This window comes from Centroberyx affinis, unplaced genomic scaffold (genome assembly GCF_046629955.1).
Source record: "Centroberyx affinis isolate AG114_WGS23_722 - 3 ecotype Tasmania unplaced genomic scaffold, CSIRO-AGI_Caff_v1 ptg000171l_1, whole genome shotgun sequence".
In the NCBI taxonomy this organism is placed as follows: domain Eukaryota; kingdom Metazoa; phylum Chordata; class Actinopteri; order Beryciformes; family Berycidae; genus Centroberyx; species Centroberyx affinis.
This window is the reverse complement of record NW_027278868.1, coordinates 828,243-843,177: the sequence shown is the minus strand read 5'-3', so window position 1 is coordinate 843,177 and position 14,935 is coordinate 828,243. Positions and strand designations below refer to the sequence as shown.

Sequence of the window (14,935 nt, the reverse complement as noted above, 5' to 3'; positions counted from 1 at the left end):
CTGGCAGCCCCAGCTGTCAAGATAACCCCCAATGCCCTCTCTGACTCTGAAGCATGGCTCCTTTTTCTGAGGAAGAAAGGAGCAGGCTTAGAGCGAGGCGAGCGAAAGGAGACGATTATTAGCGTTGAAAGAGGAGATGGAACAGTAGTACATACTGTTACTGTCCAGCCTTGTGTTGCAGCCGTGACTGACAAGAGAGTTGGTTAGCCAGTGGAAATGGCTGCTGCGTCATGTAAACTTCGTGTTGGCCAGGGCAGCTGGTGCTGAGGCCAGGCTGCACTAAAGACTAATGAAGTGTTTATCTGAGAGGTGGGAGGACTGAAGTGCACTGGACTCTGCTCCTGAATCCCATCTGTCTGAATCCCAGAGCCTCTGGAACAGAGACACCTTGCCCTGGCCGGATTGCCACCAGCCCAGAGGAGTGGCAGCTCATCAAGAGTACTTGCAGCCAGTTGGAGTTGGTAGTTGGGTGTCTTGAGTGTTGCATTAAATATTTGATTATGTTAAGAGACAGGTATGTTTTTTCTGTTTGTGAGGCACTGAGTAGGGATGATTGTCAGGGTCATGTATGTGATTATGGCTGAAGTGATACTGATATTCTGATCACAACTATTAATCGGGAATATTAGTTATTAACAATTATTTTATTGCACTTTTTGCATCTTAGATAAATATCTTCATTTTCAACTACACACTCCCAGAGTGAGACAACCCAACCCACTAGTGAGCTGGGGTACGTGCACAGTCTTTGCCCAGTAGGAAATTAATACAGTGTGAAAAGCTGCTTTTTTGCTAACAGAGAATCCTGACTTTTCATTTTCTGTTTCACAAAACGAGACTGGATTATCAAAGTAGGCTGGCTACCACTCTAATATATATACATATCTGCCAATACTCCTAGATATCTATCAGAGCACTTGGTTTACATGCCGGCCAAACTCTCTGCTTGCTCTGCATGATAACTTGGCTGACAGTTACTGTAACACCTATTTGATTAATGGAAAGAGATTGTGCTCTATTCAGAACACCAATCTGCCTAAAACAACTTTAACTCCCTGAGCAGCTCACACTATTAAGTTAGAAGTCTTATTTTATTTTTTTTACATGATGGTTCTTTGGCTGAGTAGTCTGTTACTCAGGCCAGAATGTAATGCAGGGTTTAGTTATCTGGCAAATTAAATAAGCAGCAAAATGCAGGGTGGTTATAAAGCAGTGTTGTTCATTTGAGGTAATTGGACAATGAATTTTGGAATATATTGCAGTTTAACCTATGACTCCCATTTATTTAGATTTAGCGTGGGCTAAATTTTTCTGATGCTTGTATGGTGAATTCCAGAGAGTGAAACAAGGCATTCCAGCCTGTGAGACGATCAAAGAAGAGGGGGAAAAACAATCAGACTGAATTGGGCTAACATGGCAATGCTGACTAGTCTGCAATAATGGCAATTCAATGTCGACGGAAATATGACGATGGAGAAACTTGACTTGTATATCTCAACAGTTTAAAGCATGTCAAAAGGTATAAATTCATAACTGCAAACTTTTACCTTTTCATTCCCAAAGAAGTATGATTTGATTGTGTCTCACTATAAAGCGAGGATGGGCAACAGTGTGCTATGGAGGGCCATGAGTCTGCAGGGTTTTATTCCAGCTAAAGACTAGAGCAGATGATTTCATTGATTAGTGAGATTTCATCTCCTCTCTGGTTGAAGGTGTGTTCATAAGTGAAATCACCTGGTGTTGTTTGGTTGGAATAAAAACCTGCATGCTCTTGTCCATTCCTGCTATCGGAAAGAATAGCATTGTGTATTTGATTTCTATCATGGCACCAGTAACGACTGAAAATAAAGAACATAACCACATATTCCTGAGTTAGTGAGTCATTAAAATGTAGATATAATTCTGCATGCATACTTAAGGCTGCGCTGAGGAGCGAGGGTCATAATTTTAGCAAATGCCACTAATCGGAGAGCAGCACTTCCACTGACTTTATTAGTTCATCATCGCCACATTCCTTTCCAGCTCACAAACAACGTTAAAGAACATGTGAATTAAAGCCTGCTGTCAGAAGCATTCGCCAGTTGCACACGACACCTATTCAGATTGTTCTTGATGTGTCCCATCATCAGGAAACGTGGCCCAGTTCGGGACTGTCCCTTATTCGAAATGTCCCTGTCTAAATATACCACTGTTGTGTAGGTTATTGCATGTTGAATTCTCTAAGGCTAGAGAAACAGCTTAAGTGAATTCAGCTCTACACTACATGTACACATCCAGGATTGCTGTCTGCCCCCGTCTAGAAATAGAACGCCTGTTTTTCTATGTATTCCACCCTCTGCCTTTCTGTCCTTGAGGGAAAAACAGTTTGATAAACATCCAATGATGACACAAGATGCTGCTATGTGTCTCGGATAGCTTCTGCTTTGTAGTCATCATAGCAGTAGTCAAGTGGCCTTTTTCTTTGCTCCCTCAGAGGCTTGTTTTCCAATACCCAGAGCAGATGGTATGCGTTTTCCCCGGATGAATCACTGAGCTGGGTGGGTTTTGTGTAGCTGGCCTAGGCTATGTGAAGTTTGCGTGTGTGTCCTGCCTGAGCTTTGAGAATACACCTGTGTCAGTAGGCTCGGGGCTGTCTCACAGACTGTCATGGCTGTTTTCACAGACAAGTCTCTCATAGGCAAGTGTTATGTCTGTTCATTCCTATATATATTGGCTTTGAATTTACTGATTTCCTGGCGTTTTATTTCCACAGACTCTGGAGGAGCCCCCCTACTTGACAGTGGGGACAGATGTGAGCGCCAAGTACCGAGGGGCTTTCTGTGAGGCCAAGATTAAGACTGCCAAGAGGCTAGTCAAGGCCAAGGTAAGTCACATTCCAAATTGTTCATCATTGAATTTAAAACTCGTTCTCTGTCTGTGCTGTGTGTTTGTAGGGGAGTGCGGTGGGGGTTGGGGCTTCGTAGGGGCATGAAGGGGGTACACTCAGGATGGAACAGCTCAGCTTTTTATCCAGTCGGGAGCAGTTAGAGTGGAGATGGACATCTTTTGTGGAGGGGGTCCAAAAAATCCTACAGTCACTATGTGGGGACTGGGTTGTGTACATGGTTACAAGGTCCCCTTTACTTTATCATCTTGCTTTGAAGTGATCCTGAGAGTATTTTGTTTTGTGTTTTTTTTGTCTGCGATGTTGCCAGAGGATGCAGTCCTGTTTTGCTCACATGGTAGAGCACTACCAGGGTTAAGGGTTCAGATGGTACAAATGAAAGATAAATTGTCTGTATATGCAGCAATGCATGCATATGTGAGGATCACAAGCATCCTGAAATGGAGGTGAAAATCGGTTTAGGTTCCTAGCACTGCAAATACAGGTGAGAAATTGGTCAGGGGGCCCAAGATTGAACTTTAATTTAGATGCAGGGGCTGAACTAGCCCACCAGTTGCCCACCACGTCCTCGAGCCTCCGTCTCCTCCCTCTCCTCCCCATCCACTGCTGCCTGGCTGTGTGGCTGTGTGACTGCTGCCTCCCCATTGGTTTTATGCCTTGCTGATGAAGGCATGGCATGATGCACATCGTACAGTATCTCTCATTTCCCAGTGGGACTGGAGCATCTGGCTAATACAATAGAGACAGATCGCTTGTCTCTCGTTCTGCTAGAGTGTGTGGGAGGAACAAAGATTGGATGCTGGCTGTTCAGTATGTCAATGTACTGTAGTTCCCCTGTAGAGACAAAAGAGCAGAGACATTCTGGCATCGCAGATGAAATCATCAAATTATATGCCTTTTTATCTCATGGACAGGGACAAACAATGCGACAAAGTACAGCATACAAGACTCCTAGTTAAAACTATTGTTGGGTAAAAGCAAGCTAATAGGACAGTCGTAACTCATAAATTAATCACCATACTAATTGGTTGAAGAGGGGATTTATTTTTGGGTAACCATAGTGTGAATGTGCGCTGTATTAAACAAACGTTGAATCATAGCAATTAGTCAGGGGTTGTTGTGATTCTGAATATTCCACTGTAATGAATGCCTCTTCAGCTCTGTGGTTCATTAATCTCTGTCTGCTTGTTTAACTAAGTAGATGGTTGCAGCATATGGCGCTGATGTCTTTTGAGTGATTCTAAGACCCAACTTAAAGAAGTGTACGTCATTCATATTCATGATGATAATCTGTGCTAGAAGACCTGTAAAGAAGTCTGTTAGCACTATGTCAATACCACTTAAGCACACACACACTCAGTCAGTTCTAACCCTGCTAACCGTATGGTGCTGTTACAAGCAGTGTGTGGAAAATATCATGTGTACATGACAAATTCAACATGCAACCTTCACACCATACTCAAGCCAAAAGCTGACATGTTTTAAGCATCACGTTGTTGTTCTCCGTGAGTGGTTAATTCTACCATCAGTCATGTTCCACAGCATTGTGGGTAGTTTTTTCCTTTCTTCTTTCCAATATGTTGTCATTCGAACACGGAATACAGCATAACATCCTTGCATTTCCAGTGTGCTGATGCTGGAGGGAGAAATGCTAACTAAACTACTCTGAATTCAGTATAGTGTAACAGCCTGCTGATCAGCAGTTGGTGCATAGTTTTTGGACATACGACTGTAACTTTCCCTGGGGCTGATTTGAGGAAAGAAGGTCTGAACATAGTGGACTACAGGCTCCTGCTGAGCCTGTTCGCCAGTTGTTACATCCAAGCGGTCGCACAGTTTGTGTACAGGCCTCGGTTGAATCATGCAGGAGCCCACTGTCTCAGGTAGGAAGCTGTAGGAAAGTTTGGGGTGTTGATATTCTGTAGTCAAGGCTTTTGGATTTTGGCAGCGAGAGTCACCCCCCCTCTGTCTGTGGAGAGGGGGGCCTCCCTGCCCGTCCCCTATGAGGAAGGGGATTCCTCTCTTCGATGGGGCAGGAATGCAATTATCTCCATAACTGATGAAACGCTGCCTCAGGAAGCTTTTTTGCCATTCTCTTCCCCTGTCTTTTATGACCTGAAAATTCAGGAGCGCCTTACAGTATGTATTTCGCTATCATGTCGAGTTATCATCCTTCTCAGCTTGTGTTTCATTCATTCCTCTGATCCTGCCTTCACAGAGACTTTGATTGCCGTTTCTGGTGTTGCTACCTTTGAAACTGACTCAAGAGGGAGCATTGTCTGAGTTTGTTACCTGCAGGCTTGTTCTATGAGATGGTGCTCAACATCTCTCTGCACTTGTGTGGTGGTTGATTTCTAAGCTAAATCATAGTAGATAAAAGTGAAACCAGGTTTTCAGCATATGCTACCATTTTACTTGCATATGCTCTCAAAAAATAAATTCATGCCCCCTAGGAAACTGAAAAAGAAGCACATGTGCAATTTGATATTCAAAGTAGGAATGGGTGTTTTCAATAATTTAGACAGATTGTTCTCCTAAACTTTTCACATGTGCTCCTTGGAAGATATGCGACAGTAGACCCCTGCAAGTGTGTGTGTGCCTGCCTGTCTGTCATACAGTGTTGCCAGGTCGTCATGCAGATGCAAGATTACCACAGCTTGATCAGATTATGATCTAGTGTGCCTCACTGAGGGGAGGCTGCAAACGCGGTGAGGGGGGTATGGTCGTGCAGCGTAGCCCTAATATTCACAACAGAAACTGTTCTCTCATGACACCAATGATTGTTTTCCTGCCTGCAATCTTAAATCCTGGGGATTTAAAGTAACAAACTTGTTTTACTTCCAGGTATGACAGAGACAGAGAGAGAGAGTTCATCAGTCTAATCAGTGTAGCCCAGTTATAAAGTCCAGGGGCATTAGTAGGACTATGCTGTCTCTGCTGTGGAAGATTCATGCGACCTGGTCAGGCCTTTGGGGAATTGTTTGTTTACTCTTGTTACTGATTCTCCTCCCCGCCGCCTCCCCCTTCCCCAGGTGACCTTTAAACCAGATCTGTCCACGGCTGAGGTTCATGATGAGCACATCAAAGGACCTCTAAAGGTAAGGCAGCGACGATGGAGGAGGCTGCGACAGCTTGTCACTGTTGGATCATTGCTATAAAACACAGATTGCCATTAAAAAAGTATTACCCATAATTACTTTGTTACTCAGTCAATGTTTTTTTGTTTAGCTCAGACTAATTGAATGTCCTTTATGATTGCGCTGTTTATCACAGATCTGATCTTATAGATTGTGTTTTGTCTGCCATTTCAATCCATTATAATGATTCTCGCAGCCATTATTCTAAAACACATTAGTAGATTCATCCTAGTACGATAGCATTGGTTAGTATCCCAAATGACGGCAGTGTGTGTGTCGCTCAGGTGGGTGCTGTCGTTGAGGTGAAGAATCAGGACGGAGTTTACCAGGAGGCCACCATCAATAAGCTGACAGACGCTAGTATATATACTGTTGGTAAGTCAATATGAAACTGTCTGCTCTCCCTTCTCTTTCAAACACTTGTAAGCCACTCCTCCGTGGAGTAAGGCTTTTCTGTCCTGTTTTAAAGCGGCCAGCAGAGGGTCCTTGAAGCACTAATAAAGCTGTAAGCAGAAACCAAGACCGTCACTGCCTGGTGTTGGATCTGCCTTAGCCTCGGAAGTCGAGCAAAATTTGTTTTCATCAAATCATAAAACCAGCAGACATTTTGTAACTGAGATGGAGAGGTTTGTTTGTGCTTTAGTGTGTGTGTGTGTGTGTGTGGACTCCTGGCCTACATACAGCAGCCTAACAGTTTGTCTCTCCTACTCTCATCTCTGCAGTGTTTGACGATGGCGATGAGAAGACCCTTAGGCGTTCCTCTCTCTGCCTGAAAGGAGCACGTCACTTTGCAGAGAGCGAGGCAAGTCCCTATTGTGCTGTCCTGCAGTTTTACACCAGGCCAAACTCTCAGCTTTCTGGGGAAACAAGGCTCTTTCTTTTTTTTTTTTCTCAAATCGCGAACAGTCTCACATCTTTTCTCACTGTGCTTTCTGGCACTTGAAAGCAGAGCTGAAATTAAAAGACTGCTTATGAATGGTCCCATATTGGCATTCAAAAGTTCAGCTGCTGTGTGAAATGCGCTGTGTGAAATATTTCCAGGAAACGTAAACTGATATCAGAGCAAATTTGCCAAATGTAAATGGTGTTATCCGCGGTGCTGGGCAATGTTGAAGTCATAATACCTCATTGACAAGATCCCATAGAGAGAATTCCTGCAAGGTATACAGGATAAATCCTTTGCCTTCCCATTTAGGGTATTATAAGGTGACACTGCTGTTTGTCTCTGTTGCAGACACTCGACAGGCTCCCCCTCACCAACCCCGAGCACTTCGGCACACCTGTCATCGGCAAGAAGGGTAACCGCGGCCGGCGATCTAACCCAGTGTGAGTATTGTCCTCCGCCTCCAAACTAAAGAAACTTAATGTGACAGGGGGCTGCGGTGCTGCTCGAGAGGGATTTGCTGTGCGAGATCCACTCACAGTCATCAGTAACGGGCTCCCCCACTCAAAGTATGCTGACAGGGAAGTTGAAATGATGGCTTTACTCTCATCTCCATCCCCCTCATAAACAGCCCCTAAGGCATGGAAGAGGAGAGCCTGCTCGCCTCCTCCTGCTCCTTAATCCAGCAGAGCTCTTGTGTGTGCATGCATGCGGGAGAAAGGCAGTGGCCCCGGTGAATGTTATCAGGTTTTTTTTTTCTTTCACTCAAATGTTCCGGTGGGTGTTTTATGTTCCAATGTACCTTCTCCCGGGAGACCACTGAGTTTTCGTCAGGGGGATAGGAACTTCTGAGGGGTTTTGGCACTGGAGATAATTGAGGCTCCTCTCTGTTATAAAGAGGACACTCCGCTACATAATCTCATTCTCTGACACCCTCCCTAATGGTACTCAGAGAAAAGTCAATATTACTCTGAACGTTGATGCAATATTGACTTGGAGCAGCCCCAGCTGCACATTAGCACCTTGGACCTGTTGTCTTCCCGTGCACTAATTGTATCTTTACGCCTGAGTTATTGGGATTGAAAATTCTCTACAGTATAGTTTGAGATTACTTATTCTCCTCATACAGAAAATCAAAACGGCTGCATGTCTTGTTATAACAGGGTTCCCATGGGCCTGGACATCCTTGAAGGTTTATGGATTTGAGAAAAATAAAATAAGGCCTTGAAAGTGAATGGATGGCCTTGAAAGATTTTTTAAAATTAAAATACAGCACCGAAATGTATCAATATGCCTCAGCTCTCTGGGCTTCTTTTCTTCCTAGGATCAATACTTTGCATCCAGAGGAAAACCCTTTGATGGATATTTAGTTAATTGAAGGATTTCAGCAGCATTCCTTGACTTGACAAGATTATGAGTAAAGATAAAGCCTCTATGATGTCTCAATTTGACCAATGTCAAAACATGCCAATTTTGAGTCCTTAAACTTCACCAAACAAGACACTAAAAGTCATTGAATTTGATGTCCAAATGAGTGTGGGAACCCTGTTATAAAGAGATGTGTTATCACTTGTTCTGATAGATTATTGATTGTCTTTTATAGCAAGGTTAACTGATCACCTTTCCCTGCTATAGTATCATTCATCATATGGGGAGAACACTCACCTGCATGAATTTTAATCTCTCCTTTGATTAACTAGCATGCTTTGATTGTTTATGACCGTGACTCAAAGCATAGTTGTTGTTGTTATTGTCGTTGTAGTAGTAGCTTGGCTGATTTACTGCTCTTGAGTCCTGCCAGACCTTGTGTGTATGTACATAGACTTGTGCTCCGAGCCAACCTAGTGAAGCATAAAAAGAGGGCCGGGGATCTGTTTGCCTGGTGGTGCTGCTTGCATCACTCAGACACATGGCCGCCTGTCTGCCGGCCGCGGCGAGGCTCTCCCCATGCGGAGAACAAGCCGCCTCATCAGTAGACGGATCCTAATGAGCGAGCCCATCACTAGAGTGAGCCTAATGTTTCGCTGTGCTCCATAATGATAAGCGCAGAAAATTAGTGGAGGCTTTTGTTGTGCTACGGATGATCACACTAATGTGTGTTTAGAGCTGCCACTTTTTTTTGATGTTTTAAAAATGATCTAGATTCGCGTTACACAACAGAACTTTAATGAAAAGCAAATGTGATAATGGAAATTCCTCCGCCTGCCTCCATTGATAGAGACCCAGACCCTCTCATGCAATCTGGTTCTTGGTGTGACTTTGTCTAACCTGTTTATGTATAGCATAGATTTAAGGTGATATCCCAAAACTTTGCCAGTTTCGAAGAACAACCAGGGAGTTTCTGTTTTTACACAGCAGTGCAAATGTTTTAATCGATTTCAGCTTTAAATCTGAACATGGTTTTGGGAAAGCAACTGGTTCCCTGTAGTTACGCAACATATTTTGTTGACATGCAGGCGTTTACAGCATATGGAGGCAGGCACTGCTCTGCATGCATCCAACAACGATGACTTTAGTCATCAGAGTTGATAGATTTTTGAATTTCAGGAGTTGTGAATATTTTCCAGCAAATACCTCCCTGTAGTGGTTTGCTGCAAACTTAGTCACAGCCCAAGTGTCTAAGTTGTGTGTGTACACTCTGAGCCTGCTTGATCATTTTCAAAGGCATGCAATTAAGCTGTTAATTGGCATGCTATGTAACTGAGCTGTAAATCCTGTTGAATGAGGTGACTGTAAAAGAATGTGTTTTATAGATACGTCTACATGCTCACTGTACCTTTCTGAAATCTGTTGAATAACATAGTTTTCAATTTTTGAATGAAATTGTTTTGTTTTGCCCTTCATACCAGAGAGTGAACTGTCCTTTTCTTCCACAGTCAAGAGGAAGAGTCATCTTCATCCTCCAGTGAAGAAGAGGAGAGCGATCAGCGGCAGAATGAGGAATTGTTCGGCAAAGTGGTCTGTGTGGAGGGGGTCGTCACCGGGGACAAGAAGAAGACCACGTGGTATCCTGCACTGGTGAGCTCACGTCTCCCTGCCTGCCTGCCTGCCTGCCTGCCTGCCTGCCTGCCTGCCTGCCTGCGCTCTGCTCCATCACTGTTAGGGAGCAGGGACCCGCTGCTGCTGGGCTCCCAATCCACTCACACAATTGTGCCATTTCATCTAAACTGCTGGTTATGTAACCTCAGCACTAAGGATGATGTTATTGGTTTAGACTTCCCCACCATGAGATCTAGCATGTTAGACTGTGTTGGAAATGTACTCAGTGTTGCTACGTTGGGATCAAGTGGCTCATTTGCAAAAAAAAAAAAAAAATTAATACTGTTCATGCTTGGCTTCTGCAGAGTAAAGAAATGGAAAGCAACGCTGTTCAACTCCTAGGAATCGGGAGGAAAAAGTAGCAGATATGACTTGTGTTTTCACTGATGTGTAGAACAATGCAGGGCAAACACTGGTGACGTGAGAATTATCAGTCTTTTCCAGTCATTTTCTCTCCACCCTCCCTTCACTCTCAGCCACTGCTAGCACACAATGAAATGGTGACAGGCGTTGTTTGTTTATGTAAGTGGTACATGTAGAACTGGGAGAATGGGAGAGGGCGGGGTGCGCTGTCCCTTTAACTATTACTGTGTAGTCAGCAGGGCCCCGCCTCCAGGGTTTGTTGTTCTTGGCGAGCTGCTGACTGAGCTCCACACTGCCTCCCTGTGACAGCCCAAGGAACTACATCGAAATGTAGCCTGCCATTGTTTACACTGCTACCGTATGGCGTTGAGGCAGAGGGGTGGAGCAGTACACTAGTAGATGTCTCGCAGCAACAGATGAGACATGGAGAAGGTTGTAAAGAACAGTGTGTTCCTAGTTGCCTGATTAAACAAAAGTAAAAAGAAAATGGTTAAGACTGGTGCATGACTGGGTGCCTTTGTTTGCATGTATGCAATGCAGCATATATGTGAGGGAGGGAATTGGTAAGGTGGAGCAAATGTGAGTCTGTGTGTTCAAGCAAAGGCATGCATTATGCAAGCGTGTGCCATATAGACAGAGAGCAGGAGCATGCAGGCAGTCAAGTAAAACAGGCAGAGTCCTGGTGGAAATCAAATCTCCATAACAGCAGCGCTGCCTCCTCTGGTTTAGACCCTGGCACTGGAACAACTCCCACTGTTGTGCTCATGAGCTCCAGTAAACAGCAGCAGCACATGCTGCGAGTGGGCGTGCAAACCCTCACATATCGCTCTTCATCTCACTCACTTACTTGTCCTTGTTTTGTAGACGGCATATTTTGTAATCCATCAGCGTGGCCTTTTGCTGAAGCATCTTTAGTCATTGACTCATTCTCTGACGCCCCCAACCCCCCTCCTCTACCTCGCCTGACCTTTCTCTCTCTCTTTTCTCTGCACATAATCAAGGTCATCTCCCCGGACTGCCATGAAGATGTGACTATGAAGAAGGACAACATCTTCGTCCGCTCCTTCAAGGATGGGAAATTGTGAGTCATCCAAACTATTGTGGGGAAAATATAATTTGTGCCATGTGTAAAGCATGCCCATCATGAGTCTGTCAATAAGGTTCATATAGGGACACTTTTGCTGCATGCCACTACTAAAGGAAGCATATGCACTGCTTTGCATATTGAGCAAAGATATGCTTGAGTGCACCCTATTGTGAGGCATGCTATGGGGCTGCACAATATAGTATAGTATAGTATTATTCTAGCAGATATTATATATACATATATATATATATTTTTTTTTTTAAGATTAGCTTTAACTTTTACATTTATTTTAATGTGGTTTGAAACACTTGCAGTAGCTCTACATTACTCTACTCTCCTGAACTTCCCCCTCATGATCAGTCTCCAAATAACATAGTATTTCTGGACTTGAAGGAGGATTGTGAAACATTTCTCATTTCCACTACTTGACTCATTGACTGATTGATCTTAAAAATGAATTAAAATGCCTATGATGCATCCTTTTAAAATAATGCAATATCAGCCTTTCCAAGATATTGCATTCTTTCATATTGCAATGAAAGAATTCAGTGTATTGTTCAGCTCTTTTATGCAGTGGGAATATTCGTCTGTGGCAATTTCACCGCATAACATTTACAAAGTGAGAATGGCTGGAGCTCATTAAATAGTTATGTAAGGGCAGTGCCACTTGCTAGTTGCAAGTTCCCAACAGGAGTTAAGAGATTCCTTTCCTGCCAGCTCTGGGCTGATTTTCCCCTCAGGCTGTAACTTACTGGCGAGGCAAGGTAGCGTAGCTTCCCTACAAGCTGCCCTTCAGTGAGGAACCACACAGTCGGATTGTGTTATGTGTCTCCGGCAAAGAGAGAAGTCCTGTCAAGAGGATCTCCTCAGCTGGTGGTTAGTTACTGCAGTCAGGCCGCTCACTCTGCGTGTGTAGAAACATGGTCCAAAACTCAACATCAATCAATCTGCTTTCCTGCTCACTCCGCCAAAAGGTTACCTCGCAGTCTGTTTGCATTTCGTTGATGGCAGAGCAGCCAGGCCTCCTGTCTCAGGCCTCGAGTCCGCATTCCACACTAAATGTCCTGCGTAACTCATCGGCATGTCCCTTAATCCGCTCCAAATGCACCTGAAGACATATTTGCAGCAGCAGGAGTAAGAAGAGGCCCTCTTATCATTTGTAGTTTGGCTGGCTGGGAGGTGAGAGGTAGAGCTGATGAGAGGGATAAGATAACAGATGATTATCCAGAGAGGAAATGGAAGTACTATAATTCACTCGGGTCACTTCCTTATCAGCTGTCTGGGTAGCTGGAACTGGGTCCTGCTGTTGAGGTGGGGGGTAACAGCTACCCATTAGCTGCTTCCTTTCTGAGCATCCTATGATACAGGTAGCTTTTGTTCCAAATGACATCGCAGTATAGCAGTCGTGTGCCTCAGACGAAGATCATTTCTTTCCTGTTATGTAACATTTTGATTTATCACATCAATAAAGTCAGGCACTGACACATAGAAGATTGTCAAGTGTTTTGGAGAGTAAACAAAATTTCATCAATCATGAGAAAGATCCAACTTCATTATATCCCTGGGCGAAAGCAAACAAATAATAATGCAGAGAAGTGTAATAATCTGCATTGCTATCAGTGAGATTTTCAGGTTTCATCTACCAGGTTCATCTACCGGCTCTGGTGGATAAAAAACAAAGATGAAAAGAGCACATCAGTATTGTTACTCATAGGTGATGCGGGCATTGGGTATTTTCAGGAAAACAAGCAGTTTGATCCATCAGGCATACCGCTTTTATATTACAGTTTGATCAATCTGTGTCTTGTTTACTGTAATACTACATGGGCCACAACTCCTGCTACCAGCCCTCAACCGTTACAAGATGTGCAGAAAAAGTTTCTAAGACATTTTTTGCTGCACAAACACTGTTGCTAATACATTTACCAAACTGAATCTTTGCTCAGTGTAATTCGTAGTGGATTCCCAAGTGCATGGATACCAGACATTGAGGCAGTCTACACCTCCTCATCCCTCACACCTGTTATTGGTAGTTTATAAAGCTTGTCTGATGGATCCAAGTGCCATGGTACATTTCCTCTTAATCTCATTTATTTCACCCCCTTTTATTTTGTCTCACATTACGGTTGTAGTGAAATTATTGTTCCTTGTGTGATGTGTTTTTTAAGGAGAGGTCCCATGCATAAGCCTTCTGACCTCTCCTGCACCACGGTCAGCGCTGTTTGCTTTCCCCTGAGGGGGCTTGACGACTGCTAGTGATGTTAACCATTGAGCGTCCTTTCAGAAACAGTGGCTTTGGAAAACATTCATGGGCAAAGCAAGGTCACGTCCAGAGGGGAGACGGGAAGTGGTTATTTTCACTTGGTCGGATCTGGTTACCGAAGTGACAATAGAAACAGAAGCCCCCTTCTACTTTTGCTTATTTGGCTGACTTGCAAACTTGCCCGCGCTACTCTAAGCATGCACAAAAAAGACAGCTTAATTACTTTGAATTGGTGTTTTTAACTCAGGCTGTCACACTAACTGGGCTGCCGAAATGAGTTTTAAAAAAAAGCAGAGGCATCCAAAGTATTTTATGACAACAAGTAGAGACAGAATTGACCGTCAAGCATTGACTGGCTGCCCGCTTAGTCACAGAAGTCACGGTTAATGTTATCTGGCCTTCACTCTGAGAGGGCTAAAGATAGGAAAGGGGATGACACGTTAGATAATGTATTGCTAGGTAATCTGTAACCGAAAGCTCACTTAGTTGAACAAATGGTTGATTAGTTTGTGTTTCATATTGGCCAGCAAGGCAGCGATGCGGAGCGGTTTCAGCAGTATTGACATAATCTCTGTGACCGTCAGTTTTTAGAATGAATAATGAAGGACAAGGCTCATTCAGGATGAGTGTCATCCAGCCGTATTTCAACATGGAGAGTTTTATTTTTATCCTTTTCAGCCTCACTACACTTGGCCCCCTTTAAATTCAGTCCATGGCAAATCTAGCCATTGGATCAGCTCAGCTACTTACCTAGGTGAGCAGGTACCGCTGCAAAAGCGTCTCTCCGGCACCCTAAAGCCGGCCTCGCACTACCTTCATCTTACAAACAAACTCCACCGATGCAGAAGGAGCCGCTGTATATCTTCCAAATGACCTGCGCTTAACTACTCCAGAGTTGCAGGAGTGAGAGGTGGAATTGTTCTCATGAATCATATCGGTGACGGTTGATGCGAGACGCGATGACATTATGCAATTGAACACGGCCCATTTATCAAGACGGCGATCGTGATAAAGTAATCCGCGTGTCCGATCGTGACCTGACCCGCTTGTTGTGTCCACTCAAGTTTTGAGGTTGCTACTGGTGGCGTGCTGCGAGGTTAGAAACACAGAGAGAGGAGTTGTTTTCTCCCTGCCAGCGCTTTAATTAACAAGATGTTAGGGTGGCCCTGGGCGGCCCTAATATCCAGCTGAGCGAGTGTTAAAGCAGATACCCAGCTGTACCCCAAGCTGTTTATCCGTTTACTAACAAGTACTTCACCACACTTCAAATTTGATACTT

General features: G+C 44.0%; 1 protein-coding gene across 3 annotated transcripts in view; it reads left to right on the top strand.

The window, feature by feature from the left end:
* The window catches only part of arid4b (AT-rich interaction domain 4B), a 37,327-nt gene that overhangs the window by 8,578 nt on the left and 13,814 nt on the right, over positions 1–14,935 (top strand). For all 3 annotated transcript variants that reach the window (XM_071534854.1, XM_071534846.1, XM_071534838.1), the window contains exons 3-9: positions 2,753–2,863; positions 5,917–5,982; positions 6,306–6,396; positions 6,744–6,823; positions 7,256–7,347; positions 9,781–9,922; positions 11,308–11,387. In XM_071534854.1, coding sequence (XP_071390955.1) covers positions 2,753–2,863; positions 5,917–5,982; positions 6,306–6,396; positions 6,744–6,823; positions 7,256–7,347; positions 9,781–9,922; positions 11,308–11,387 — 662 coding nt within the window. The remainder of the gene's footprint in view (positions 1–2,752; positions 2,864–5,916; positions 5,983–6,305; positions 6,397–6,743; positions 6,824–7,255; positions 7,348–9,780; positions 9,923–11,307; positions 11,388–14,935) is intronic.